The sequence below is a fragment of the Leopardus geoffroyi genome, chromosome E1, assembly GCF_018350155.1.
Source record: "Leopardus geoffroyi isolate Oge1 chromosome E1, O.geoffroyi_Oge1_pat1.0, whole genome shotgun sequence".
Taxonomy (NCBI): domain Eukaryota; kingdom Metazoa; phylum Chordata; class Mammalia; order Carnivora; family Felidae; genus Leopardus; species Leopardus geoffroyi.
Window position 1 is genome coordinate 46572 of NC_059330.1, and position 27821 is coordinate 74392.

Sequence of the window (27821 nt, forward strand, 5' to 3'; positions counted from 1 at the left end):
AATTTATTCCCTAGATAAATGGAGAGGTATACAGTACTCATGGGTCATGTTAAGATGTCAGTTCTCCCTAAACGGATATGCAGATTCAGCGGTTATTTAAGAGAAACTAACAAGTTGAATCTAAAATTTATACAGAAAGGCAAAGGAACTACACTACCCGGAGCAATGCTGACAAAAGAATAACAAAGCCGGAGGACCTGATTTCGAGGCTTAGCATAAATCTACAATAGTCATGAGAATGCGGTATTCGAGTAAGGCCGGATACATAGATTAATGGAATAAGACAGAACCGATAAATGGACACACACACACACACACACACACACACACACACACACACACACACGGGTGTCAACTAATCTCCAACAAAGGTGTCAGAATAATTCAATGGAAAGAAGTCTGTTAAACAAATGGTCCTAAAACAACTGGATGTTGATATGCAAAAAAGAAAAACAAAGGAGAAAGAACGAGAACCTTGACCTTTACCTCACACCACACACAAAAGCACAGCCAGGGCCTGATGCTGAAGCTGAATGAGAAAGCACATTACTTCAGAAGCAGAACTGGGCACACAGTGGTTACAACACTCCAGAGTTCGCAGGCTGTTTAGGGTTCGGCAAACTAAGTCAAAGGTGACTCGTGATATACTTCCGCTCTTCTACTGATGGAGCAAAATGGAAAGCGACCCGAATGTCAACATACTTATTCAAAGTTATTTCACACTCATTTAGACATCTGACTCCACAATCTATTTAAATTACCCACTAGAAAAGCAAGAACACCGGCAAATGGAAAAATTACATGTTCAGAACCTAAACGTGTCCCACCAAAAACACAGAGCCATATTTACAAAATAACAGCATGGCAAGGGCCTTCAAATTTACCCTAATTTGGGGCGCCTGGGTGGTTCAGTCAGTTAAGTGCCTGACTCGATTCCGGCTCAGGTCATGATCTCACACTTTCGTGAGTTCGAGCCCCGTGTCAGCTCTGCACTCCAATTATGCAGAGCCTGCTTAGGATTCTCTCTCTCTGCTTCTCTCCTACTTGCATTCTCTCTGTCTCTCTCAAATAAAATAAACAGACTTAAAAATTTTTTTACCCTAACTCAACCACATCTCTTCAGAGATGAAGAAAAAGAAGCTCAGAGACTCACAACTTGTTTTTTAAAAAAACCATAGGCAAGGGTAAGAACCAAGGTATCTCTACGCATTTCAGAGTATGCAGAGGTTGGACAATTTCCTTTCCTTCTTAGAAAAAGCAATTACGCTTGGCACCTGTTTTCCTCTTCCGGGTTTTGACATCGACGACGACAGCCCTGTTCTTCTCAGTGAAGTGCTTCAGGATGATCACGTCATGGGGCTCATTGGCATTATCCACATACACACAGCGAGTTCCCACACAGAGGACCTAGAGCAGGACAGAGACCAAGAGGCAACTCAGAAGCACACGGAGACAGGAACAGGCCCATAGCCCAACACCAGCCCCGCCCCCGCCTCCCTACTGGTGCCCCGGACGCCAGCAAGTCCTCAAGGACGGGCTCTCCTACACCGGCAAGTCCTCAAGGACGGGCTTCCTACGTCCAGGGCCCGGCACAGAAGTGGTTTACATGCTTGCTGGAGGAAGTCACGTTTCACAGCCCCCTTTGTCCCAACCAACTGCAAGCCGTGAGGATCAGAAAGATCAAGGTCAGTGCCCACCCGAGAGACAGCTACCCCGAGGTTCTGTGTAACTTCACGCATGAGTTACCTGCTAGTCAAAGCCAGCTACTGGCTAACAAATGAGTCAAGTGCCTAACCTATTAAAAATGCAGTAGAACAGACCATCCCATAATCTTGAAAACCCAGCAATCCTGTACATGCAAATCATATACCTGAAGGGAGGAAACTCCCCAAGACACATGCTGCAGAGACCCTGCCGTGCGGGCGGAGGGTGGGAAGACGTGGCCCAGCCTCCAAAGAGGCGTACCTGGGGGATGCCAACCAGCACAAGCAGGGTGAAGATGTTGGTGTGCTTCAGCTGGAACGGCAGCTGCTTGATGCAGTGGTCCGTGAAGGTGGCGATGACGTCACGCCACAGGGGGGCACCGCTGAGGGACCGCAGGATCTCCGCCATGGAGCAGGCCCAGTCCAAGCCCACCCGGCTGGAAGGCGAGAGCTCCGTTAGGTGGTGCAGCCTCTAAAGTCAACTCCGCAGAGCTCACGACACTCCACGGCAGGTGCAGCCGCCTGCCCGAGAGCCACTCGCCCGTTAGTTTAAGCGACCCGAACGACCCCTCTGTTACCTACACGCTCAGCCTACAGCTACGTTTAAAAAAAACTCTGTAAAAACAGTCACACGTCCAAGTGCACTTGTGCACTCACATTCACACACAGAAAAAAAGAGCTCAGAAGGAAATATATTGAAACAGGACCAGGTGCGTTAAGATGGTGCGGCTGGGGTGATTTTTTTCTCCTTTTCTGTTTTCCCAATTTGGAATTGTGACTGTTACTTTTACAGTAAAAACTGACCTATTTGCTTCAACCTCCAAGCCCACACTTACTGCTGCCAGGGAAGAACAACCAGAATGTATATATCATCAGAAAGTTGAATCGGCAGACAGCGCCCCGACCACACAGCTGTTTTAAGGACAATGTGAATGTCAGGTGACACTATTTCTAATCAAACTAATTTTATTCTCACAAGAGATGCCTGGACAACAGCACACGGGAGTGAATCGAGGGCCGGACCACGGACTTAAGCAGATGGACAGCAAGGTGGGACAGGGCGCGGGGGGCGGGGGGGCTACCTGTCCAGACACACGGCTCCCAGGCTGAAGAGCAGGTGGGTGGTCTTCCAGCCATCTGGCGCGACGGAACTGTCCCCCGCTGCAAACAAGGTGTGCTTGGCGGAGAGGACCTTCACCACGGCAGCATCCACCTCTGCTGGTAAAAGGCGGGTGATTAACTGGCCGAGAAGACCCAGCGTGAGGTGGTAGGTTTCGTTCAGGTGGCCTGCGTTCGAGATGACAACCTGAAACATGAGTGGGAGGGCACGCTCCAGGTCTATCACGGGGACCGCGGGGTCCTGCCAAGAGAAGGAGAAACACCTACTCAACACGGAGCCCGTGTAACCTCATCAACTGCACACCGAACCCCTCACGTGCTAGGTACACCTGGCTAGCACACAGGGGCCGTGCGGTATCTTCCCTCAACAGCTACGCACAATCAGGCGAGAAAAGACATTCTCAGGTATCATCTTTTTTCTTTTTTTTTAAGTTTATTTATTTATTTTGAGAGCGAGAGAGCACGAGGGCACCAGTGGGGGAAGGGCAGAGAGAGAAGGGGACAGAAGATCCAAAGAGGGCTCTGTGCTGACCGCAGTTAACCCGACGCGTGGGGCTGCAACTCAAGAGCTGTGAGATCACGAGCCCAGCCAAAGTCGGACGCTTAACGGACTGAGCCACCAGATGCCCCTTCCGGTATCCTCTTACAATCCCACTTGGAACTTATTATGCTACTCTCCGGGACACACAGATGACTGCTAGTAACAGGTGGTCTCTCCCACAAAACTACCACCCCTCTTCCAGAAAAGAAAGTACCACTGTCTCTTACCAACTTTAAGGGAGGTAACATGGCCGCCAGCAATCCCAAAATCCTCTTCTGGGAACACTCGGCAAACACCTGCTCCGGGCTGGGAGTAACTGCCTTTTCCTCGACGGGCTTCTGAGAGGACACGACTGAAGTGTCAGCATCTGAGTTGTAAAACATCAAACTTTCAGGTCTTGCCAGGTTCTGTGCACGTACAAGCAGCAAGTAAGCTGCCGCATGAGAACGAAACTTAGACTTTGCTGAACGCGTCCTGCTCAAGGGGGCCCCCCCCGACTGCCCTCCTAAAACACAGGGCACCCGGCCTCTGCAGTCGCCGTTCCCCTGACGCTGCTAGTCTGTGCTCATGCTAACTGGTTACCTTTCAACAAACCAAATCGCTGGTATTTATTATGTCTTCCCTTCCAGATTTTTACTGTCCTTCAGTGATGTGTCACAAGTACCTAGAAATGTTTCTCGAGCATAGCAGGTGCCCAGAGGACGCCTGATGGATGAATACTCTGTATGTGGACCGGGACGCTGGCACTTGCGCAGACCAAAGAGGGCCTGGGCCAATGAGGAGTGTCAGCCGGCTGCACCGCGAAGACGCCCATCAGCCCCTGCTGAGGGCTGGCCCCACGGACGGGGCAGGATGCCTGGTGCCCACTCCTGCCTCCATCATGGAGCAGGCTAGGGAGACACACGCTGCCCACCCCGACGAGGAGGTTCTGCAGCCCACAGCACGCACCTCCATCTCTGGGCTCATCAATCTTCTGGGAACGCAGCTCCGACCCTGTTGCTGCCAGCCCCGGGCAGTCGGCCGAGGCCCTCCTCAGTAGAGGACGCGGCAACCCCTAGGGCTCTCCTCCACCCACGCCCGTCTGCCGGCGGGACGCTCCCCTGCAGTCGCCTGGCGGCTCCCACTCTGGGGCCTGATCTGCTACTGCCCCGCCTGCCCTCCAAGTCTCTCCCCACAGCAGGTCCTAGCACGGCTGAGGTCCCTCGCAGCCTGACCTTTACAAGGCTTCCTGTGGATACGGTTGTTCCGGTTAGACACCGGTCGCCACCGCTCACACCTCTCTTCTGGACAGAGCCACGTCTCACTTCCAATTACAGTCACCGCACCGTGCTCGACACCCTCCCAGACCACAAGCACCGTGGCAGGGACCCGCGTGTCTGTCTGACTTGGTCCCTGTCGCATCCCCACAGTCTAGCACAGGGCTTGGCACACGGAAGGCCCTCCGTAATTAGGGAATAACAAAGGAGGAAAGCAGGCAAAGTGTTAGCAGTACCATCCGATACGAAATGAGAAACCGTGTGCCCTTGGTTGCTAGCCAGTTTGAAACTGTGTGCAACAAACAGCCGAGGGATGGGTCTGTGTGCATTTCAGACAAAAGAGATCAAGGTCACGATCGAAGAATCTTCACCTGGAAGCCCTGCAGGTGAGTCTGAAACTTGAGTCTGGCGTGCGGGATCCTTCATTAAAGATGCACCTTCGTCCTCCTTACTCCTCTGCTTGCAGTCGAAAGGTCTGACCTTCTTGTGACCATCTCTCTTTCCCTGAAAACAAAACGCAACAGAATGAAGGTTTCTTATAATAGAAGTTTACTCATTTGGGGTGCCTGGGCGGCTCAGAAGGTTGAGTGTCCGTCCGACTCTTGATTTCAGCTCAGGTCATGATCTCACGGTTGTGGTACTGATCCCCGTGTCGGGCTCTGTGCTGTGTGTGCAGCCTGCTTGGGATCCTCTCTCTCTGTGTCTCCCTCTGCCCCTCCCCTGCTTCAAAAAATTTTTTTTAAGTTTGCTCATTAATGTTGTAATACGATTCAATTTTTAAAATCACTAGCCAGTCTTTTTTTTTTTTTTTAATTTTTTTTTTTTCAACGTTTATTTATTTTTGGGACAGAGAGAGACAGAGCATGAACGGGGGAGGGGCAGAGAGAGAGGGAGACACAGAATCGGAAACAGGCTCCAGGCTCTGAGCCATCAGCCCAGAGCCCGACGCGGGGCTCGAACTCACAGACCGCGAGATCGTGACCTGGCTGAAGTCGGACGCTTAACCGACTGCGCCACCCAGGCGCCCCTAGCCAGTCTTTATGGACCGAAATACTTTTGAATTCCTTAATAAAATGTGCCTCATTTCTGACGATAAATCTGTGCTCTAATTAAGACAGCCATCACTGCAACCCATCCCCCAAACGTCTCCCAAATGCCCTTGCACCAGAGCCCACAGTTCCATTAGCGATGGCCATAGTACAAACCTCGAGTACATTCTACTTAGCTTTTTTTGTAAGTTTATTTTTATGTATTTCGAGAGAGAGATAGAGAGCAAGTGTGTGGGGGGGGGTGGTGGTCAGAGAGGGAAGAAGGCAGAATCCCAGACTCCACGCCATCAGCAGAGTCTGACTCAGGCCTCAATCTCACGAACCGTGAGATCATGACCTGAGCGGAAGTCAAGAGTCGGATGCTTAACCATCCGAGCCACTCAGGTGCCCCCATCCTACTTAGCTTTTAGAAGCCACTTACAGAAAGTCCTTCTCTTGGGAAAAAGAAAAAAAGAAAGTGTCCTTCTAGAACACTGAGCTTACATTTCTGAGATTTTTATTTTGGCAAGGAGCCTTGTTAAGGGGGCTCTTGCTGGAGCCGGGAGGCCTTCCTGGGCTCAAGAGTCAGGCAGTGAGCTGCCTAGATCGGTAGGATGACAGCCCTCGACCGGTGTTTCCTTAGGCCTTTTCCCCTGGGCCAGGGAAAGCCTCTAAGAAGAGCCTGAAACACCTTTCTGCAACAAAAATTAAGGAAGTGCTCAAAGAAAAAGACACATCAGAAGGATACAGAGGCCAGCAGGAAGGAGCTTCCACAGGCCAAACATGGGACAATCTGAGCATCAAGACGTGTAATGAAAAGTAATATATTTCATAGATTTTATTTTATTTAAAATTTTTTTTAAGGTTTATCATTTCAGAGAAAGATAGAGAGAGAGAGAGAGAGAGGGAGGGAGGGAGGGAGAGAGACATAGAGAGCAAGCAGGGAATGGGTAGAGAGAGAGAGAGGGAGACACAGAATCTGAAGCAGGCTGGTCCAGGCTCCGAGCTGTCGGCACAGAGCCCGACGCGGGGCTCGAACCCACAGACTGTGAGATCATGACGTGAGCCGAAGTCGGACGCCCAACTGACGGACCCACCCAGGCGCCCCTGCTTTGAACTTTTTGAGGAGCTTCCGTACTGCGCTCCAGAGAGGCTCCACCAGCTTGCACTCCCAACAAATAGTCTCCATGTCACCACAGCAGCACTGAGGTGTAGTGACTACCGTGTGGGAGTAGAGCCCCTCGCGCCGGCCCGTATTCGCGCCCTTACCTGCAGGGTGGCATTGTGGGTGAGCACCGTCGTGTGCCTGCATCTCACAGACAGAAACCGAAGCACGGCGACGCTGAATAACGCACACCAGCCGCACGGTAGTAAGTGCGCAGGCTGCGGCTGGAAACCCATTCGGCTTGGGTCGGCTGCCCAACCGACTGAGCCACCCAGGCGCCCCTAGATTTTATTTTTAAGTAAGCTCTACACCCAACGTGGGGCTTGAATATACAACCCTGAGATCAACAGTCACACGCTCTACGGACTGAGCTGGCTAGGTTCCCCCAAAATAACAGCGTTTAATCCGCTGAATAAAAAAAATTCATCTAGGCCATTCTGAGGCAAATAAAGGAACAGGAGATACACAGGGAGCAGAGAGCTCAAGGCAGCCTGTCCTGAGATGCCAGGAGCTCACAGGAAGACATAACTGCCCCAGGCTCAGGGTGGAGGCTATCCCTGCTGACAACGTCCTCTCTGCCCCACCACCACCTGTGGGTGGTTGACATGCTGCCCAGAGTTTTGTGGTCAGAAACGCCAGCACGTCAGAGACTGGTCGGAAGCTTGTGCCGCCTGTCTTGTGCTGGCTCCCTGGCTGAGTGAAGGTGACAAAACTCTCAAGTTTTCACCAGCCATCTTTACTTTTGTCTTCCTCTAAAGGACAATGGGATCACGGTGAGCCACAACCATCAAACGGGGGATCCTTGAACTGGTGAGCATGACAGAGAGGACAGAAACATGAGCAGCTCCCGAGGCAAAGTCAAGGGCACTCCCGGCACCAACTCAAGCTTCGGAGGCAGCATCACAGAAGGTATGCGGTGCTTTTCCACAAAACCATCCTTCGGATCGCAATCACTGGCTCCAAGTGAATCCAGAAAGCCTTCCCCTCTACTTAGACAGACGTACGCGAACCACTGTGTCTACCTGGCACACAGACAGCACATCGTGTTCCCTGCCTGCGGGCCGACTGTGAACACCGCTTCCTACGCACAGGGCTCGCCACGGGCAGGAACAAGTCCCTTTCGGTGCGTAGCCTTCCGGCCTCGGGACCCCGCCAGAGCAGGCGACAGGAGCCGTTAACACTGACACAGAATGCACTGTGAACACAGTTTCCAGCACTTTACGCACATCAGCTCACCGTGTCATGTGTGCAAACGCTCAGAACAACCCTAGGAAGCAGGTATTACTATTCTCACCCCGCTTCACAGACGAGAAAGTGGAGGACACGTGGTGGTCACGTGCCCAGGATCGGACAGGGCAGGGGCCGGAACCCGGGACACCTGGGTCAAGAGCGTCTGCGGCCTTCACCTCTCTGTTCTGCTCCCCGCTCAGAATGGCTCCCCCTCTCGACCCGACATGGTGCACAGGAACGAACTGTGACGTACAGTGTCGTGCGGAGAAGGGCCAGTGTGTGACGGGCCCTCAGCGACCCGGACCGCTCTCTCCTCCTCCGGTGTGTGGGCGGGCACAGCGACGGGCGGGGCCTGACTTTGAGGACTAGCGTCACCATCTGGCAGTACCCCGAGAAGAGCTAGGGCTTTCAGACCTACGAGGGGAACAAATAAGGGAATGGTTACACATTTTACAACAAGGGTTAATTCCCGCAGGTGCCAACAGTCACTGCTCCTCTACGGAAGTAGACGGCCGGGCTCTCCACAGAGCAAACCAGAGCACAAAGCTCTCCGGCACGCACACCTGACCTCAGGCACCAAAAGCCTCAACGGTGACGAAGGCCTGTGCTTCACTAACAGCAGAAGACTGGAGACACAACACGACTGTCTACCCAGGAAACCACTGCCCCACACAACTAGATTTCTAAACTCCCACCGGCAAACAGGTAACAAGACGGCTCCAAAGCACTGGTGTTGCCCCCCTGCCACCCAACACAGGTCTGATGTCCTCAGCGTTTTCTAGAAGAGGTCGTCCCTTACTGTGGAAGGACCGGAACATGTCAGAAGTAACATTCACGCTATGTTCTCCTTAGCACTCCGCAGTCAAGTCAGAATCGTCTAGAGATTTTATGAGGCGAACGACTTTAATTACAAAGTGCTCTCATGCAGAACGCAGTCGCGTGAAGCGGATGTGTGCTCCGGGCTAAAAACTATTCCTTTGGCAAAGTTAAGTCTGGTAGATCCAAACACTAGATACTTCATCCACAGACAGTACGAGTTTCAACGGGTAGCTTTTGTGTCTTTTTTTTTTTTCAACTTCGTGTAAATATTTTAGAGGCACTAAGTGCGTTTTAATGTGACAATCTTCCTCAAATGCATGTGAGAGTCTGGAATGAGCTCCACACCAGGGTGAGCGTCTCCCGTGCAAAAGCGGATTGGGTTGCCTCTAACCGAGCACGGCATTTCACTGCTAGTGAGGCTTTTCCTGCACAAGCGGCTGGGAGCTGGTCTGGTTTCGGTGCACGAGCGACAATCACCTTTTCCCTGGTGAGCCTTCATCAGACAGTCCCCCACAAGCTGCATGCACTGGCTGTGCAGGGCCGCGGCGCTGCTGCGGGCCCGGGAATCCAGCCTCTCACCGCCCGCATCCTCTGCGCTGGCCAGGTGGGTGCTATAGAGAGCCAGCGCGGCGAAGAGCAGCCAGGCGTAGTTGTGGATGTAAGGCTGGATGAGCCTCTGCCGGTCGCTGATCCGGATGGTCACCATCGGATGAGCCGTGACACTGTGGGTGGGCAGATGGCTGCAAAGAAGACACAATTACGGCCCACGGGCCTCTGTGAGGCTCGAATCGAGAAACGGGGCCTCAGCGGGGGTGCGTGCACGGTCACTGCTGGGCGTTGTGACCTCTAAGGCCGTGCTAACTGGAAGTATAAACACAGGTACGAGCCCTCTCCCCAGGAAAATGAACCAACACAAACGCTGTCATACCATTTCAGGATTTCACAACCCCTCACCCCCTCCCTGGCAGAAGACTCTCTAGGCAAACTAGCTGATGTAGAATTCCTTTTGTGACATTTGCAAAGTGTGATATCATTTTGGTAACGTGAAAAAACGTTTATAATTTTTAGAACGGATGTGGAGTATGAATGAAGGAAATGATTTAAGATCAGTGATTTGTTTTAAAATACTTTAACAAAGAACAAAAAGGAATAAGCTAAGCACACATAGCAAAATCTCCCTAACTGTTAAATCTGGATAACGGGTATGTGGGGGATTCAGCATACTGGTCTCTTTACTCGTAGGCACGTTTGAAATCTGTTAAAGAAAAAAAGGAGGCATACCCATAGGAGTATTTCTTCGCCGCATAGCACCCGTAGCAGAGATCAAAGTCATCACACACATTGCAATTCATCCTCCGGCCGATGATCAAACCCTGGCACTGGTCACAGGTAAACTCCATGCTGACCATCTCGTGGTTATCTCCGTGGCCCTCGGGCTTCACCCCACCTGGGGAAACAGCCACGGGAGGCGGATCAGGCAAAGGGCTCTTACAAGGGCTAGTTTCCAAACACAAACCAATCTAGAAGCAGGGCTCTGCCGAGTTACCGCTCAGGATGTCAGGAGTCACCAGGCTGTTCCGCCCAGTGGCTCCGAGCACATCAACAGTATGCTCAGCACAGAACTTCTTAGCCATGGTACCACGGATCAATCCCCCCTTTCCTGGCGCCACACAGAGCCTGATCGAACGTATTACAAATTCCCATTGTGACCACCACCTGGCAGAAACAAGACCGCGTACCCATCTGCGAGCTGTCTCCTGTGTGACCCCCTCCTCCGACAAACATGAAGCATCTACTGTGTGTTCCCGTTAACAAGCACGGAGAAGTGTTCGGGTCTGTGCTCTCACTTTTTCGTTCCAGACTCACACAGGGAAAAAGACCCCACAATCTCAAACCCTGTGAGTGAGAAACAGCGTTCGCATCCCGTGGGTCTCCGTGCCCCATCGCACACCCTGTTCACCGCTCCTCACATCTGACCCCTGCTGCTCCCGCCACCACGAAGCTGGTCCAGGCAACAACCCTTGGTCACTGCTGAGACCGAGTCCCCAAAGGAAACTCCTATAAGGCCGGAGCCACCTCCCTCCAGGAGAGATCTGATTGTGTCAACACGCCACTGTCTGTAGGTTTGTTCCAACACGCCAGCCAATGACCCCAGGGCCCCAGCCTGGGCCTCGCCTGCCGCGGTCCGTCACTCAGCTGGAAAGACTCTAGACACACTACAGGTGCTCACTCCTCTGTCTCCGGACTTGCTCTGCTTTGGGCAGTGATGCACCACCTTCACATCGCCCAGCTCTGACTTTCTTCAGAGACGAAGTCACAGCCCACAATTCACACTTCCTCACGAGCCTCCCCTGCAACACCGATTACTATGACCTCTGAACTTTTCCAGAACACTCGGTCACTCATCAGGAACTCAGCATTCGTGTCCTGGGATATATATTCTGTAGGCGTGTCCCGTTTAGCTCCTGCTAAAACTGTAGCCGCTTCCCAGGATGGGGCTATACCTTCTGGGACCGGGCCATGTGTACAGAGCACTCAGATGCCCACGATTGTCAATGTGCTTTACTTCAGCACCTGCACATCAGGCATATTCAAGGATTTCTGAGGTCTGATTCTGTGTACTCGACCACTTGGACACGCTGCGTGATTCGGAGAGAAAAGTAACGTTCTGCAGACTCAGCTGACTGTGCATTCGTGGGTCCTGTGTGTTTACTGAGCGACTACACCCAGCTTGACAGAAGCCAGAAGCCCGTCAGGCCACAGCTCTGGAGCTTCTCATTCACCCAGGAGATGCGACTCCTATCTGCCAACCAGTCAGAGCACACCCCGGGCAGTCTCTCTATTCAGCACAAGGGGAGTGAGAAAAACCGACCCGGTCACGGAAAACAGCACGACTATCACCTCTGGGCACGGCCCGCTTGGACCGCGGCGCGTACCTAGGAAGCAGGTCGTGCAGAGATCCATGTCGCTGCACTGCAGACACCGGTAGCGGTGCCAGGGCGCGATCTCGTCACACCCGTCGCAGGAGATGTCCACATGCAGCAGCTCAGAGTAGCGGGCAATGAACATGTGCATCTGTAAGGCGAAGGCAACGCAGTTAGCCGATGGACCTCCCAACGTGGCCGCTGCCCATTGACCCAGTCGTCCTGGGAGAGGTTCGCGAGCGCTCCGCCCTGCAGCAGGTGCCAGGGAGAGAAGAGGGAGGGACTGCCGTCTACTCGGGAACCCCCTCTGGTGACGATACAGACTGACGATAGCCCCGACGGGCAAAGTCAGGGGCCGAGAGAACCCTGCAGAGGGTATCAGCGGCCGTTGGGAAGGGCGTGAAGGGTTTTCAAAGGAGGTGAGTCCTCGGCTGAGACCTGAGGGACAAACGGGTGTCAGCTGGGTGGGGGTGAGCGTGACAGGCATGACAAACACCATCGGTAGCAAGTTCTACAGGAGGGAATGAGACAGCGGGACGGTGGTTCATAAGACTGTCAGTAATTCAGTACCTGAGTGTAAAAGGCGGTACAACGCGGGGGAAGCAGGTGGAGGAACGATCTCTGAGCTTTCTAAAAGTTCCTCTGGCTACCGAGTTGGGGATGGACTGCAAGAGGCAAGACCACAGTCCGGCAGACTGGCCACGGGAGTGGCTGTCAAAGCAGCTCCGTGACACAAGGGCGGTGAAAGGCGGGCAGGCCTGACAGACGCTAGGGAGGCCGAGGTGCGGCACCTTGGGGACAGACTGGACGTGGGGCTGCGGAAGGGAGAGGTCAAGGACAGCATCCAGATTTCTAGCCTGGGTACTTGGTTGGACGGAGCAGCGTCAGAGAAACAGGAAACACTGCCGAGGACGCGCTGTTTGCAGGCGCGTGAAAGGGAAACCTTCCACGGGGGGCGGGGAGGCAGGGGCACCTCGGCATGAGCAAAAGCACCGGTTTTACTGGAAAGGAGCTGCAGGCCTCAGGACCGCCTGGAGAGCAGGAAGTAAATCAGAGCACACAAGCCACACCACCTTAGAGCTACTGATGGCTCTCGGTAAGACACTACCACAGGAGAGAGAAGACTCGCTGAGGCCACGTGGGCGTGCCCCATCTGAGCACCACAAAGGTGCTACGTGACCACCGTTAACTGGCACACAGTAGGCACGCGATCCTGAGAAAATGATCGAATCTGAGGCAGGAGATGCCTGGCACAGTGTGGCAGTGATGGGTCCACACCGAACGCGGAGACGGACACGGCAGGCTGTCGGAGCCCGGTGCCTCCGCGCGTCTGGACCACGGAACTCTGACTGGGCGCTCGGCTGCTCCCAAGCTTGCCGGGCGGCCCACGACTGCGACGTGGCTCCCTACGTCACCTGCCTACGGGAAGAGGGTGTGCTGCCCGAGGACACCGGGGCCCAGGGCTTTCAGCACTTCTCTCGGTGGAGGGAGGAAGACGTGGGCCCCTCGCGAGCCCACACTCTGGGAGTCCGGTTCTCCAGGAGGGAGCTGCACTCGGAGGGAGGTCAATCCGGGCTTCGGGGCCCCTCAGGCTGTACCACCGGGACCCTCGGGAGCCGGCCTGCGGGCACCCCCCGGGCAGACTCTCCTCTCCAAACTCCCAGCAAATCACTTCAGATTACTCCAGTTGAGAGGTCTTACTTTCCTCTGCTTCTCTGGGTCTTCCTGGGCTATTTTTTCATACCAGGCCTCAAACATGCCATCCTGACACTCGTCCATCCATTCTGAGTTCTGCTTGGCATCAGCAAGCTCATCGTCTTCACTCCACTGGCTGCAAGGACACAGAGAGAAAAGCACGCTGGGGAGCAGACTGGCCCCTTCACGCTGCCGCGCGAAGACGTCCCAGGACCGCCAGATTGCCGAGAGGTACACGGCAGGCAGCGAGAAGGAACAGACGACAGTGGGTGAGGAGCCGGAGCCTGAAAGGTGTGCCCCCAGGGCACAAGTGCACCTGCGAGCCGTTCGTGCTGACCCTATTCTGTGCCAGGCACTGGAGCCACAGCGAACTTTTTCAGCTCCAGCAAGAGAGGCAGGCGGGAGACCCGGGCTCTGGCTCTCCCGTCAGCTGCTCTGAGGCCCTGGCACCACACTCCGCTCTGCTCAGTGTCCTCGTTTCATGGCATTTTTTCTTAACGTTTATTTATTTTTGACAGAGACAGACAGAGCGTGAGCGGGGTCGGGGCAGAGAGAGAGGGAGACACAGAATCCGAAGCAGCTCCAGGCTCCTGGCTGTCGGCACAGAGCCCGACACGGGGCTCGAACTCAGGGGCTGTGAGATTATGACCTGAGCCGAAATCGAAATCGGAGGCTTAACCAGCTGAGCCACCCAGGTGCCCCTCAGTTTCCTCCTTTCAAAGAAGAATTTCATATAGATACTCCCATGGGCTCCTTTTAGATCAAAAAAATTATAGATTTCCGTAACTTCAGTTCATAGTTTGTTTTAGCACCAGAATTTTACATACAAAGGGATTTGCTCGCCCCTAAATGCGAACACAACAGACTCCACTCTGGGCGGGGCACGGAGGGAAGTGGCAGGGTCGGGGGGTGGGACTACCTGGCTGACCCCCTCACCCCCACCCCGGCTGCGTCCCCTCACAGAGGGCGACGCCAGGCTCTGGGGAATGAGGAGATGGCTGTTGTGCCACCTCCTTCCCCAGAATGTCTGACAAAGCGAAGCCTCTCCCCTTGCCTTCCTTCTCTCGTTTTGTTCTGTCTTTTCTACAGACACGACTGGCTCCTGGGTAAGTGGACTTGAGCAGGGAGGAGACATTAAAAGTGGAAAGGAAAGAAAATCCGCATACTATTTTCTTCTCATAAACTAAGTCTTTACAATACGCAAGAGGGTAGAGTGGCTAAAACCCTATATGGACATGACCAAAGAATAGAGAAAAGGCTTCTCGGATTCCACAAGCGGTACCAGGGTGTCCAAAAACGCGGAGGGTCCTTGTCCTCCAAGGTCCCAATCCCACCACCACCAACTCACATACGCTTCCTCGCACCAGACCCTGTTCTCACCCCTGAGAAACAGAACTCACCTGCCCTTCACAACAATCCTGGGAGGTAGGTACCATTATTATCTCCAGGCGGGAGGAGGAGGGAACTGAGGCAGAGCGGGCTCCGAGTACCTGCTCAAAGTCACCCGGCTGGTCTGTGCCCGAGCCAGGACACTACACAGGGAGGAGCCTAACCAGAGGAACCCAGCTGCGACCCCAGGACTCACGATCCGCTCGAGGAGCCGCAGACGCAGGACCGGGTTCGTACCTGATCACACTGTCGTGGACACTTATGTTCTCTTGTGTCATTGTCATGAGGAGATCTGGTAGCTGAATGTCCACAAAGAAAGCGAGGTCGCCAGGTTCCCAGCCCATGTCCAGAAGATGAAGCAGGGCTGTCTGCACACAGGACAAGGCAGGCAGCAGGGACCTAGAGAGCCCATGACGGTGCAATTTGTGAACGCTGTCCATCGCCAGGGGGACAAGACAATGCAAGTCACGACCCGCTGTGTCTGCAGGTGGAGAGCAGACGGGACGGCTGGTCCTTCCAAACTGCACACACCCCACACAAGCCCTCGTCAAAGCACAGCTCGGCAAGAGCTCCAGAAGCACGAAGTGAGGCGTCTGCCCTGCCAGGCCTACCTCAGGGGGCGTTTTACGGCCAAGGACGGAGCCGTAAAGATCACCTCCCGATAAACAGCAAGATGGGGGCCAGTCCCGAATTAGCCCAGGTCGGTCAGCGTAGGAGGAGAGGGAGACCGTTTGATTCGAGGTTTCTGTCTGAAGCACCTACTGTGGAGGCACCTGGGGAAGGGCTCTCCACTCAAATTCTAAGACTGCACCTAATACATCTGAAACTAAAATGACAGGTTGGAAATCCCTACATGGACCGAGAACCATCCCCTTGAAAACGCTCACACCACACAGAAAAGAAGCTGGGACAGAGTATACAGTAGGTTGGCAATGAGCTCAAGATGGTAAGAGCAGGGACCACAACTTTTTTTAACTCTGTTTTTCCATATTTTCAACACCGAACACGTATTTCTTCTAAAATCAGAAAAAGCAGGAAGAACGCTTTCTCTGGAAATGGCGCAGTTATACGGTACCTGTCGTTCATGCTGCTGAATCCTTTAACCGCTTTGACCAAAAACAGAACAAACTGGTAGTAAGTGTCTCGAATCTCTTGGTGCAGGTCTGCGCCACAGCCCTCCAAGTGTCCAAAATAACTAGAAACAGAGGAAAACACTGATCGCCTGATTGCCAAGCCACCGCGTACTTAATAATTGTGATTCCTTACAGGAAAAAGAGCCAAGACGCGGCGCCCGCACAAACTGGCCGGGGACCTGAGCACAAGTGCAGTCGCTGGGAGCAACGGCAAAGCAGGGCCACGGGTGGGGGTGGGGGGGCCGGGGGGCCGGCGCCAGGAGTGAGGGGCGGCAATCGTTTCTCTCTCTCTCTCTCTTAATATAAACCTGCCCCCATCTGATGGCTGGCCACCACCACCGAGGGTCTCGGGTTCTGGGTTAAGTACTCCGCCCTCGTCAGCCACACCCACCCTCGCCTCCCCTCACAGATTCCACCTTGACCCTTGTCACCACGGTGATGGCATCACCTCTGAGACCCTCACCTGAGAGCAGCCTGCCCACCCTCTCTGCGACCCGACCCCCACAGCAGCGACTTCAGCCCCAAGGAGCCCTACACACCACAGGACCTACTCCTCCCTGATGACCCAGGACGTCACTTCGCGCCCACTGCCACCCGTGCCTCCCTGATCTGGGCCGCAGACCCAGCTGAGACCCCACGCCCCCTCACCACACACTCGCCCGGGAACCCTACACAGGCGCCAGCACCGCACAGCACCGTGTCGCTGGAAGAGGCACCTCTCAAACAAGCGCTCAAAGCTCTCAGGCAGTCAAGCCTGCCTTTCTCACTTGGTGTTACTTTCGACCCCCCCTGCCTCTCCTTAAATGGCCGCCACTCCTCCCAACCCTTCACGTTTAGCTGATGACTCTGCCGTTCTGTTTAAAGATGGAAAGGTCACACGGGCGTCCCCCGTCTCTGTGCCTCCATCCATGCTGTGACCCCCCCCCTGCAGCCACAGCCGGCCTCCTGGGCTCTGTGCAAGCCGACCCCTTGGAGCCACACGGTACCTGCCATGCATCAAGTGCGCCTCAAACCGATGCTCTCCCGCCAGCATACGAAACGCTCTGACACCTCTTAAAAACCCTCCGTTGATCCCACTTCCCCTGTATTTCTGCCCCTGTCCTCTGCTCCTCTTTGAGGCCAAAGTTCTCGAAATGATTGTCTGTGGTCTCTCCCTCCATTTTACACGCCCCATTTTCCTCTCAACCCGGCGCGCCCGGGGTTTCGGCCCCATGGCCCCGATGAGACTGCAGCAGACCCAGTGTGTTTTCACGTGGTGCAACCTCCCACGTCAGCGTACGACACATTCTTCTCTCAGCTTCTATGACCCACCATCCCCAGTGTTCGCTCCTGATGGCCACTCCTTCCTGATCTCCTCAGCTGACCCCTCTTCCTCAGCTCTGAATAAAGAGATGCCCTTCATGCTCAGTCCTGAGCCCATTCTTGTCCACCTCTGCCCTCTTTCTTGGCCATCCGGTCTCACGGCTTTAAAGATCACCTATGGGCTGAGACTCTGTCCCTATCCCTGGCTTCTTTGCAGAACGTCAGACCCTTTACCCTTACTGCCTGGATATCTGTATTCGGGTGTGAAAGAGGCAGCTCGAACCACACACACCAAACAACTTTGGTCTTCTCCCCGATCTGCTTTTCCATTCTCTTCCCCTCAGGAAAGCGCATCACCATCCACCAACTACTTTGCTTCTGCCCACGCTTTCCCAGAGAGCAGCCAGAAGGGTCTTTCATAAACGCAAACGCCAGTATGCTCCTCCCGGGCTTGGGGTCCCCCATCTACGACTCAGTATGAAACCCAAACACCTTAAATCATGTCCTACAAAGACGTACATCACCTGAGCCCTGCCTAATTTCCTGAGCGGGTCTCCTCCCATCCTCCCTCACTCAGGCACGCTGGCTTTCGTTCTGTTCCCCGGGCTAAGCCCCTGCCCGAAGGCCTCTGCCCTGTTCCTTCGGCCTTCAGTGCTTTTCCCTGAGTTCAACCTGAGCTCTCGGTTCACAGGCCGTCTTCTCAGCCTGCTCCCTGACCACCCCCACCTACACGACAGCAGCTTCACCGCATTACTGTGTATCACTGTCCAGGACGGGCAGATTACATAGACGAATGGATGGATGGATGGACTTCTGTTATTGTCTGTCTCTCCTCCATAAAATACAAGCTCCATCAGAACAAGAATCCTGCCTGCCTTGTCCACGGCTGCACATACATCGCCTAGAACAGCGCCCGGCAGAGTGCTCAGGAAATACTGACTGAGCTATGAGAACAACCTTGTGAAACACTTCGTGTCCTTACTGTAGAAGAAAATTAAAGCCAGCTCACGGCTTCCAGGAGCTGACTGATGGGCACGGGTACGAGGGAATACAACCCTCACTGTCTGGTCAAATACAGCTGATAAACTCATCAGGAGGAGCGAACTCGTATCTGGTATGTACTCGCTAAAAGGACAGAACCCCTTTCTCCACAGGATGAGAGAACTGACCAAAAACATACATTTGCATCCTCCACGGAAATACGAGTTACTGATTAAAGAAGACAATCAGGGTTTCTTTAAAACCACCCCTGCCTGTGTTCCTTGCAGGTATGGACGTTGGACTTACTTGGTAAACTCTTTCTGGCAGGTCAGAAGTTCCAGCAGGAAGAGAATGCACGGCGGCTGGAAGCAGTGCGGCTGCCCGAGGGACTCCGCGCAGTACTGAACTATCCTCAGGACTTCGAGGACGCTCTGCGCTTGGGCTTTCCTCCAGGAGAGAACCTTCACAACACTGAACACAGAACCCAAGTCAGGGGCACCGAGAGAGCTCAAGCGGGGGCATGTTAACAACACGGAAGGACTGCCGTGAGGGCGTCAGAAAGGTCACTCGGGAGGGGGACCAGCACCTCTTGGCTACTTTTAGTCACTGCCCAGCAGCAACACAAAGCGGCTCCCGCCAACGGTCCAGAAGCCCCCCCAGCCCAGACTAACAAATTCAGTCATCAAAAAGGAACGTTGGGTTCTTTACTGCCCCACAGACACAAAGTTTCAACTCTCAGGACGGGGAAATTAAAACATGCAAATGCAATACTTCCAGAGACGTAGGTCCACAGGTATATAATTCTGCCAGAAAGTATCAAATCCTAAGTTTCTCCCAGAATTAAAAAAGACACATCTATAAACGACAGCCACCATAACAAATGTTTCTTTTCACCCTAGCAGGACATTACTGAGGTGCAATTTTCATACAGTGTAACGTGCAAATCTGAAATGACAAAATACACCTCTAAAAGAAAAAAAATAATCACCCGATTTTTCATTGAACATTCTAGAACAAATCTCAATCTCTCTTTCAAGTATTACTTGCTTGCCTTCACGTGAACCTCAAGCTTCTGACCAGCCCGGGTGCCTACAGCTCGAAAAGAGAAGGTGCTGGGAAGACGCTGCCCGGCTCACCTCTCGTGGGAGAGGGACTGGTCCTTGATGAAGTCCAGGACATCCCTCAGCAGGGGGTACTTCTCTTTCACTGTGGGCGCCGGTCTGGCCTCCTCCACTGACCGGAAGGAGAGCAGCCGGAGTCGCCCTCGGGTGAAGGGAGGCCGCCGGGTGGGAGCGGAAGGTGACGAGGGCTCCTCAGTGGCGGCAGGGGGCACCTCTGAGGCCGGGGGGCCGCTGCCGGGGGGCAGGCGTGGCTGCGCTTCCGAGCCGGGACCCCCGTCCCTCACGGCAGGAGTGGCCGCTTCCACGGGAGACAGCGAGGCCTGGAAATGCTCCTCCACCACGGAGCTCGTCCTCGGGCGCCTGTCGCGTGGCTGCAGGTGATCCACGTCATCTGTGGCCGCCAACTTGTCACGGCTTTCTTCTGAACTCACTCCCATGGGCAAAAATCTTAGCAACAGCAGACTCTTCTGAATACACTCTTTCGCTAAATGCAAACAGCAAGGAAGGTAGTGAAAAAAGTCAAAACTAAACTTACTGCTTACTTCTGGAGAGAAAACAATCTATATAAACTCTGTAATTTAAGACGAGAAATGCCTCGGTTACCACAGTGATATACACATCTACTGAAGAAAATAAACCTTTGTCTCACTGTACAGGTCAAAATCTCCCCAGCACTGTCATCACACTTAAAAAGAAGTTTTACTGGGGCGCCTGCGTCCGACTTCAGCTCAGGTCTCGATCTCACAGCTCGTGGGTTCGAGCCCCGCGTCGGGCTCTGTGCTAACAGCTCGGAGCCTGAAGCCTGCTTCGGATTCTGTCTCTCCCTCTCTTTCTGCCCCTCCCCTGCTCACACTGTCTCTCTCCCTCTCTCTCTCTCTCTCTCAAAAGTAAATAAACATTAAAAAAATTTTTTTTTAAAGTTTTATTGTGGATGTTTTCTAACATGCAGAGAGAAGAGTATAAGGACCCCACTGTGCACCCCTAACGCCAGCCCAATGCCAGTCTCATCTCACTAGCCGCTGCCTCCCTGGATTATTTCCATGCAGACCACAATATCACACTATTTCACCTAAATGCTTCAACACATTTCTCTAAAATAAAAGAGGTTTTGGGGCGCCTGGGTGGCGCAGTCGGTTAAGCGTCCGACTTCAGCCAGGTCGCGATCTCGCGGTCCGTGGGTTCGAGCCCCGCGTCGGGCTCTGGGCTGATGGCTCAGAGCCTGGAGCCTGTTTCCGATTCTGTGTCTCCCTCTCTCTCTGCCCCTCCCCCGTTCATGCTCTGTCTCTCTCTGTCCCAAAAATAAATAAACGTTGAAAAAAAAAATTAAAAAAAATAAATAAAATAAAATAAAATAAAATAAAAGAGGTTTTATTTAAAAAAAAATTTTTTTTAAACATTTATTTATTTTTGAGAGTCAGAGAGCAGGGGAGGGACAGAGAGAGAAGGAGACAGAATCCGAAGCAGGCTCCAAGGCTCTGAGCAAGCTGTTGGCACAGGGCTGGATGTGAGGTTCGAACCCAAGAACTGGGGATCATGATCTGAGCCGAAGTCGGATACTTAACCGACTAAGCCACCCAGGTGCTTAAAGTAGTAAGAGTTTTTAAACTGACCATGATAACACTAAGAAATTAGCAGGTAATTCCTTAATCTACTGAACACTCAGTGAGAGCACACTCTGAACGCATGAACAAGCTGTAGCTCAAAAGCACCTGACGTCTCTCTCCTAAGAGAAGTAATCAGAAAGATTCAGCATTTGGGTCATGTTAATAAACAATTACTCCTGGGGCACCTGGGTGGTTCAGTCGGTTAAGCGTCCGACTTCGGCGCAGGTGATGATCTCACGGTTCGTGGGTTCGAGCCCCGCGCCGGGCTCTGTGCTGACAGCTCGGAGCCCGGAGCCTGCTTCGGATTCTGTGTGTGTCTCTCTCTCTGCCCCTCCCCTGCTCATGCTCTGTCTCTCTCAAATAAATAAATGTTAAAAAACAAAATTAAAAAAATAAACAATTACTCCTCTGGCATTTTTCTCTTTGTGACCATCCTTGGAAACTACATGTAGCTCCTGTCCTCCTACTTTCCTCAGGTCAACACACCTTCAACTAAAACAATCCAGAAGACGGGTCACCGGTTCCCTAGGCCACGCAGACAGAAGGCTGAGTGGCGCACTCACCCAGGCTCTCGGGGTTCAGCTCGGCAGCCTCGGACCCATGCCTTCCTTCTGCCTCGCTCCCCAGGCTCATCAGGGACTTCTGCTTCATCTCTAGCTGGGGGGAGAGGTGGAGCCACATGACCACACTGTCCGGGCCAGGCTGCCAGAACAGCCACAGGATGCCACTTCAAACACACCCAGCAGCACTGACATCACGGAGAACCGCACCATTACTGTCCGGCCACCAAGGACACGGGACTGAGTTGGTTTTGTTTGCCCTGGGAGTAAGCCAGACTTTGAAAGATGGATGTGTCTGCAGGTGTATGTGCAACACTGCTTTCTTTTCAACTATGCCTTGTTTGGAGGGGGTTTTACCCCAACCCCATTGTTCGAAAACTGTGAACACTGGAGCTGGGGGGGCCGTTACCCACAGCTGACCAAGCGCAGCTAAGGCAGCAGAGGTCTAGAGAAGCGAAGGGTCTTGCTAGGGTTACACCTCCAGTCTGCTGAAGTTGGACCAAAAGTTCGCCTCCCCTCTGTCTGCGTGAGGGGACACTCGTAAGCGATACCGAGCCTGCTGGGCAGGGGGCGGTGGTCACACAGCGGGAGCCACAGTGCACACAGCCCAGGCGGCAGGCCGTCTGTGCCGCCCGAGAGGCCAAGGTCTGGGGAAGGAGGCTGGCGTCTTGTCCAGCTATCGCAGTCTGTGCTGCGCTAGACCAGAAGCGTGGTCTACCTTGTGCCTCGTCCACTGCCAAACCCTTTCACCTGAGCCGCCTGCGGAACGAGCCTGTGTCGGACACGCTGTCCTCAACGACTGCCGCTGCCTGCCCCGTCTCCTCTGCCAGCGCTGCTCTGGCCCTCCTCTCACCGTTCTGAGGGCAGAACCTCTCAGTTTCTTCTGAGAATCTGTTCGTTTGGTCCCCATCTATCCATCCCTCTGGTGTGTATGCTCCGATCGCTATGGATCCTGGTCAGGCCTCTCTGTTCCCGGGTAAACTCACGCCTTAAAAAAACATCGCCGATGGCGTGAAGCTATTGCCATCCCTCTTTTGACGTTTCCGTGAAGCACCAGTGAGATTCTTCCACGTTTGCTGAACCCTACCGCCAGGCGTCTCTGATAACCCGTATGTTCTCATCCTCAGCACGTCCCAGGCTGAACTCACCCCCTTCTCCCAAAGACCCAAGGCCACTTTCCCCCGTCCGGTCAACGCTTCCAGCGCTTTCCCCCGTCTGGTCAATGCTTCCAGCGCCCAGCAAGTCACCAAGGCAGGAGCGCGGGAACGGTCCTGGACGCCACACCACTGTGCACCCCTCAACAGCGGCCACGGAGCCTGACCATCCTACCCCTGGAGCAGCTGTCACGTTTACCTAGGGACCACGGTCAGTCTCCTGCACTCCGTCTCCTTGTCCATCCCCTCCTCCATGATTTCAGGGTTCCTCCCAATCACTACACAGCGTTTAAGACGACTGCGAACACATAAACAATGATAACACGTAGGGTCCATCTCCACACCTGAGAAAAATGATCTCCCGAGCACGGTGTTCGCCATTCCTGTGCATCGGCACTACGCGCCACAGACCCGGGCTGCGTGTCAACTTAACGTGAGGTGGAGCGCACTCAGACCTCCCTCTCGGACTGGTTTCTGCTCGTCACCCGTGTGTGTGTGTGTGAGCCGACACACGTGGCTCGCCTCACTCACTCCCACTGCGGCACAGCCGTACGTGACCGTCTCACTCTGCAGCGTCGCGGAGGCAGCCAGGCAACACACGGTCTCACCATCCGTCCTCCTACCGGTGCACATTTTGTTCCTCCAGTTCATGGCTGTCACCAACGAACGTTCACTACGGAACCACTTTTCTACCATGCAGAAAGGGCCCCCCTTTGACAGTGGCCTTCCCCCACTGAAAGCCCTGCGTGGTTGTCCCGTATCTACCACAGTGCTTTTCCACCTGGTCCACGAGGTCCCGCAGAGTGGCCTTTGGGGTGACAGCCCCCCACACGCACCCCGTTTCCTCTGAACATCCTTCGCGCTCACCACACTACGATCTCAAGGGTTCTAAATTATTGGACAGCATTTCATGTTGTCACTGAACTTAAGTTTTTAAAAAATTCCTAAGGTTATGCTCTTGAGAAGAGGGCTGTTACACCTTAATGACAACGAAACCATGGTGGGAAAAACTCAAAATACATAAAGGTCCCATGCAAGGAAAATCTTACCATCCATATCCGAATCCCATCTGCCAAACAGTACACCTGTGCAAACTCCTCGCTCAGGGCTGTGTGGCCCCCACTTTTTACTGGGGAGAGGAGATAAGGAGAGGGCGCTCAGTTAGCTCAATTCACTACCGCAACCAAATCAGTTTATGATGCGACCAAATCAAATTTATGCACAAATCAGTTTCTAAACCTCCTAACACTACTAACACAGAGTCTTTTCCCTGAGGCACACACATTGCGGGCAGGAAGACGCTTGGGCGTAATAAAGATCAGTTAAGCCACAGATACCTGGAATGGGTTCTCTGTGTTACTTCAAACTAACCCTTTTCAAGTGAACAACATCTGAAACGGACACACTATTAAACGGGGTAAAATATTTAAAGTAAAAACATGAGAGTAAATTATCAAAAATATTAAAAGTAAAATAGAGTATTAAAAGTAGATAAAAAATAGTTATTAAAAAAATAATAATTATTGTTATTGACATGAAAAAGGTTCACGGTATAAATTAAGTAAAAGAGGTCAGCTTTGAAACAGTGTAAACAAAATTATCTATTTATAAAGAACATAAGTATTTAAAACACAGTGTGCACGTAGGTACATATATACCATAAGGCCAGGTAGATATGCAGAAACATGTTAATAGACTTGTTCTTGAACTGATGAGATTACAATCGTTATTTTAAGCTTTTCTGTACTTTTTAAGTTCCTACATGGGTATTATTCTTATAATCAGAAACATAACAAAAAAGTTGTTTGTTTAAAAGAAAGATCTATGAGCCCTGCTTCTTTCTTGTCTTGTAAAAACCCAAGGAGAATGTGTCAGAACTGCATGATGCTTTCTGGCAAGTGGACACATGATGTGAGGACAATTTTCTGAACATGCAGGATGTGCCGGGCTCTATACCAGGCCCTGGGGACACAATGCTGACGAACGCAGACCTGGACCCTGCCCTCACGTAGTTTACCGTCTAGGTGAAAGACTCCTGCCATATATTTCTAGTGCGAAAGGTTGACCAACTTTTACACAAAGGTGACCAAGTGATCTAGACAAGGGCCACCCTTAAAGTAGCCCATCCCGCAGGACCTGTGAACAGCCCTGAGGAACTGAGGGCCTCCAACGGTGCCTCCAAAGCCCGAGTGGCAGGTATCCTGGGAACAGCCTATATTCGGCAAAGTGTTTCAAGCTCCCACATCAGACTGTGTGTTTCTCTCCTGAAATAAGATATGTGATATCTGGACACAATCTGAAAAAGAGCTAGGGAACTGGCAACCAGCCAAAAATTTTGTTTCTCGGGGTTTGTTGGTTAGTTTTTTAATTGTTACTTTAAGTAGACCCCACTCCCAACGTGGGGATTGAACTCACGACCTCGACGTCAAGAGTCGCAGGCTCTACCGATGAAACCAGCCAGGTGTTCCTGCTTCCTAGCTGTTAACTCACAAGGCTTTTGTCCATCTACTGAGACGGTCCAGCTCTCTTACTATAATTTGATTGTGACAACATACACTGGATTTTTGCTTCAAGACCTGACAGGACACATTGCCACCCCCTAGCAGAGATACACTCTTCCATGGGATGGCTGTTTTCATAAATCACTTGTGCCTCCATGTAGATTTTGTTTACTTGAGCAGCTTCTTAAAGGAAATAGTTAAGAATTGAAGGAGGAGGGATTAATGGAGATGTTTTAGAAATGAGGAAATAAACTCTGCAAAGTGAGCTCCAAAGAACCGGGCAAAAAGGGCAGCAGTGACCCTCGCGGTGATCGCGGTAACAGCAGCCGTCAATGACCTGCTCAGAAGGGAGAAACCACCCACCCCCGCTCGTTTCATCTGCACCACAGAAGTGCTCGGGGACACCCCATGTCGTCTCTAGGGAGAGTGTGAGGTGTTCTTCCCTTGAAAGACGATGAGGAGAGAGATTATTATGAGGCCGCAGGCTGCACGCACAGTGGACACAGGTGCACGCGACGGCAAGGAGCATGCTGCCCACAGAGGCGGCTGAGCAGGGCCCACGCTACAGGAGCTCTGTGTGCAGGTGTGAGCGGACACCTCCGCTCCCGTCCCTGATTGTCAGCGCACCGAATGACCTCAACGGGTCCGGGCGTAACCGGCATCTCTTGGAAGGTCAGAGCCACCGGCCCCCAGTTTACAGTTTTGCTTGAGACTAAACCCAAGTCAGGGTTTCCTCCCATTAAACTTGCTGGCAGTTTTCCGTGAGATTTGTGGAGAAAGAAGTGACCTGTCGATTAGGAAACTCAAGGCCACTTGCCATGCACAACAATCCACTGACTATAAACTGGTCACGAATCTCTTGACCGGCAGAGCAGGACTTAATGAGATGAAGTCTACGGTTGTAGAAACACATTCATATTTGAAAATATTTTAAAATTTTCACTTAAGATAGGCTTTCTTAAAACTTAGCAACTGGCCTTCGGATGAGAAATATTCCCTGTAGTATAAGTTACCATATTTCTGCAGCTTCTCATATAAGTCTGGAGTACGACACACCAGAGCAGCAAAGGTGGCGTTCACAGCTTGATCAATAGTGGAACCAGCAACTCTATCTGTCTTTGGGGCCTGTTTTCTACATGCCTGTATGAGTCCCTTGCACAGTTCTGACAGTGGCCCACAGCAGCTCTGGGCAGGGTCTGCCTGTACAAACTCAAGAAGGAGACGGCGGCAGGGATCCTCGGGGACGCACGTGACCTGGAACAACAACAACAACGGGTCCCAGTGAGCGCAGCCGTTCGAGGGGTACGGTTCGGCGAGCACCTGCCGGGCCGGAGGAGAAGGACAAAACATGGGGTGCTCTGGGGAAACCACACAGGTACACGGGTTGAAAACCAGGGTAAACGTAGGGAGACGGTGAGGGCGTGAACCCAGCGCCACCACAGAGCAAAAGGTTATCGAGCACCAAATGCCAGGGAGGGATGCCCAGTGCTGAGAGCCCACCAGACAGAGCCCCCGGGGCGGCTGATGCCACGAAGAAGAGCCTCTGGGCGGGAGTAGGCTTTGGGCCGGGCCCTGAAGACTGAGCCGGAGTTAAGAGTCAGCGGCAAGACTGACCTGGCCTTAAGTCTCACCCGGGGCTGGGCGGTGGGTGGGGGTGAAAAGGGCAGAGTGGCGAGGTGAAAGGAGATGGGACAGAGCCTCGACCGTCATACCGAGGAGCTCAGACTTCACCCTGTGGGCACTGGGAGCCATTACTGGTGCTCGGCAGTGGGATGACAAGGGACGAGAAGATGATGCCGCAGCTAAAAAGCCACATCTACAGAAAGAGGATGGCGGGGGAGAGGCCCTGGACCCTCAGCTAACCTCTGAGTGACTTGGGGGAGGGAGGGACAAGAGGTAGAGCAGGGACAGAGGGCAGGGCGACGGAAGGGGGACGAGAGGCAAACTTGTTTAGTTGACGAAATACCACGAGCGCTGCTGTTCACGGACAAGAGTGCAACACGAACACGGACAAGAGTCAGCTCCGTCTGACTCACTGGGCACCAGCGGCGGACTCAACGGGCCGGTTCAGCCGCTCCGCACAGACAGCCTTCCTGAGCACCTACGCCACTCAGCTGGGGTCACTCCCTCGCCGTGTCAGAACACCCACCACCCACCGAGTGTGCAGTGTGGACACCAGGTGAACCAGGGGTGGACCCTGCCTTCCAGGGGCTAACAGCTGGCGGGGGGTGGGGGAGTGGGGGGGGACGCAAACACAGGCGTTCGTGATTCAAAGCGGCGACGGTGAGCGAGCGGACTCCACTGCAGGTAGAAAGACGCCAGGACAGTAAATACCTCCTTACTATCCTGGCGCGGGCTAGTGGGCCAGCTGGCTGCTAATCCCAGCTCCAGACACAGCTGATGCCGGAAGACCGGTTTCCACAGCGGGGAGTTCAGGACCGCTGACATTTTTGCTGGGGGCACGGCCACGTCGCCCCCTAACTCTGGAAAGAGAAGAAGGCTCGTGAGAGCTCTGTTCTCCCGGCGACACCGAGAGTCTGTCAACTGCCCAAAAGGAGGTTTTAACCACTGGGCGCTCGAAGATGAGCAAGGGATC

General features: G+C 53.2%; 1 protein-coding gene across 5 annotated transcripts in view; it reads right to left on the minus strand.

Annotated features, from left to right (window-relative positions):
- The window catches only part of ZZEF1 (zinc finger ZZ-type and EF-hand domain containing 1), a 104016-nt gene that overhangs the window by 23230 nt on the left and 52965 nt on the right, over positions 1 to 27821 (minus strand). For 3 of the 5 annotated variants that reach the window (XM_045487253.1, XM_045487252.1, XM_045487256.1), the window contains 18 exons: positions 27560 to 27708; positions 26239 to 26479; positions 23774 to 23853; positions 21574 to 21667; positions 19422 to 19890; positions 18592 to 18756; positions 15945 to 16064; positions 15107 to 15301; positions 13487 to 13616; positions 11798 to 11936; positions 10143 to 10308; positions 9339 to 9601; positions 8296 to 8456; positions 4991 to 5123; positions 3591 to 3730; positions 2786 to 3063; positions 1966 to 2140; positions 1275 to 1407 (listed from right to left, as the gene is read on the minus strand). In XM_045487253.1, coding sequence (XP_045343209.1) covers positions 1275 to 1407; positions 1966 to 2140; positions 2786 to 3063; positions 3591 to 3730; positions 4991 to 5123; positions 8296 to 8456; positions 9339 to 9601; positions 10143 to 10308; positions 11798 to 11936; positions 13487 to 13616; positions 15107 to 15301; positions 15945 to 16064; positions 18592 to 18756; positions 19422 to 19890; positions 21574 to 21667; positions 23774 to 23853; positions 26239 to 26479; positions 27560 to 27708 — 3231 coding nt within the window. The remainder of the gene's footprint in view (positions 1 to 1274; positions 1408 to 1965; positions 2141 to 2785; positions 3064 to 3590; positions 3731 to 4990; positions 5124 to 8295; positions 8457 to 9338; positions 9602 to 10142; positions 10309 to 11797; positions 11937 to 13486; positions 13617 to 15106; positions 15302 to 15944; positions 16065 to 18591; positions 18757 to 19421; positions 19891 to 21573; positions 21668 to 23773; positions 23854 to 26238; positions 26480 to 27559; positions 27709 to 27821) is intronic. The other 2 variants (XM_045487255.1, XM_045487254.1) reach the window with 1 other exon arrangement.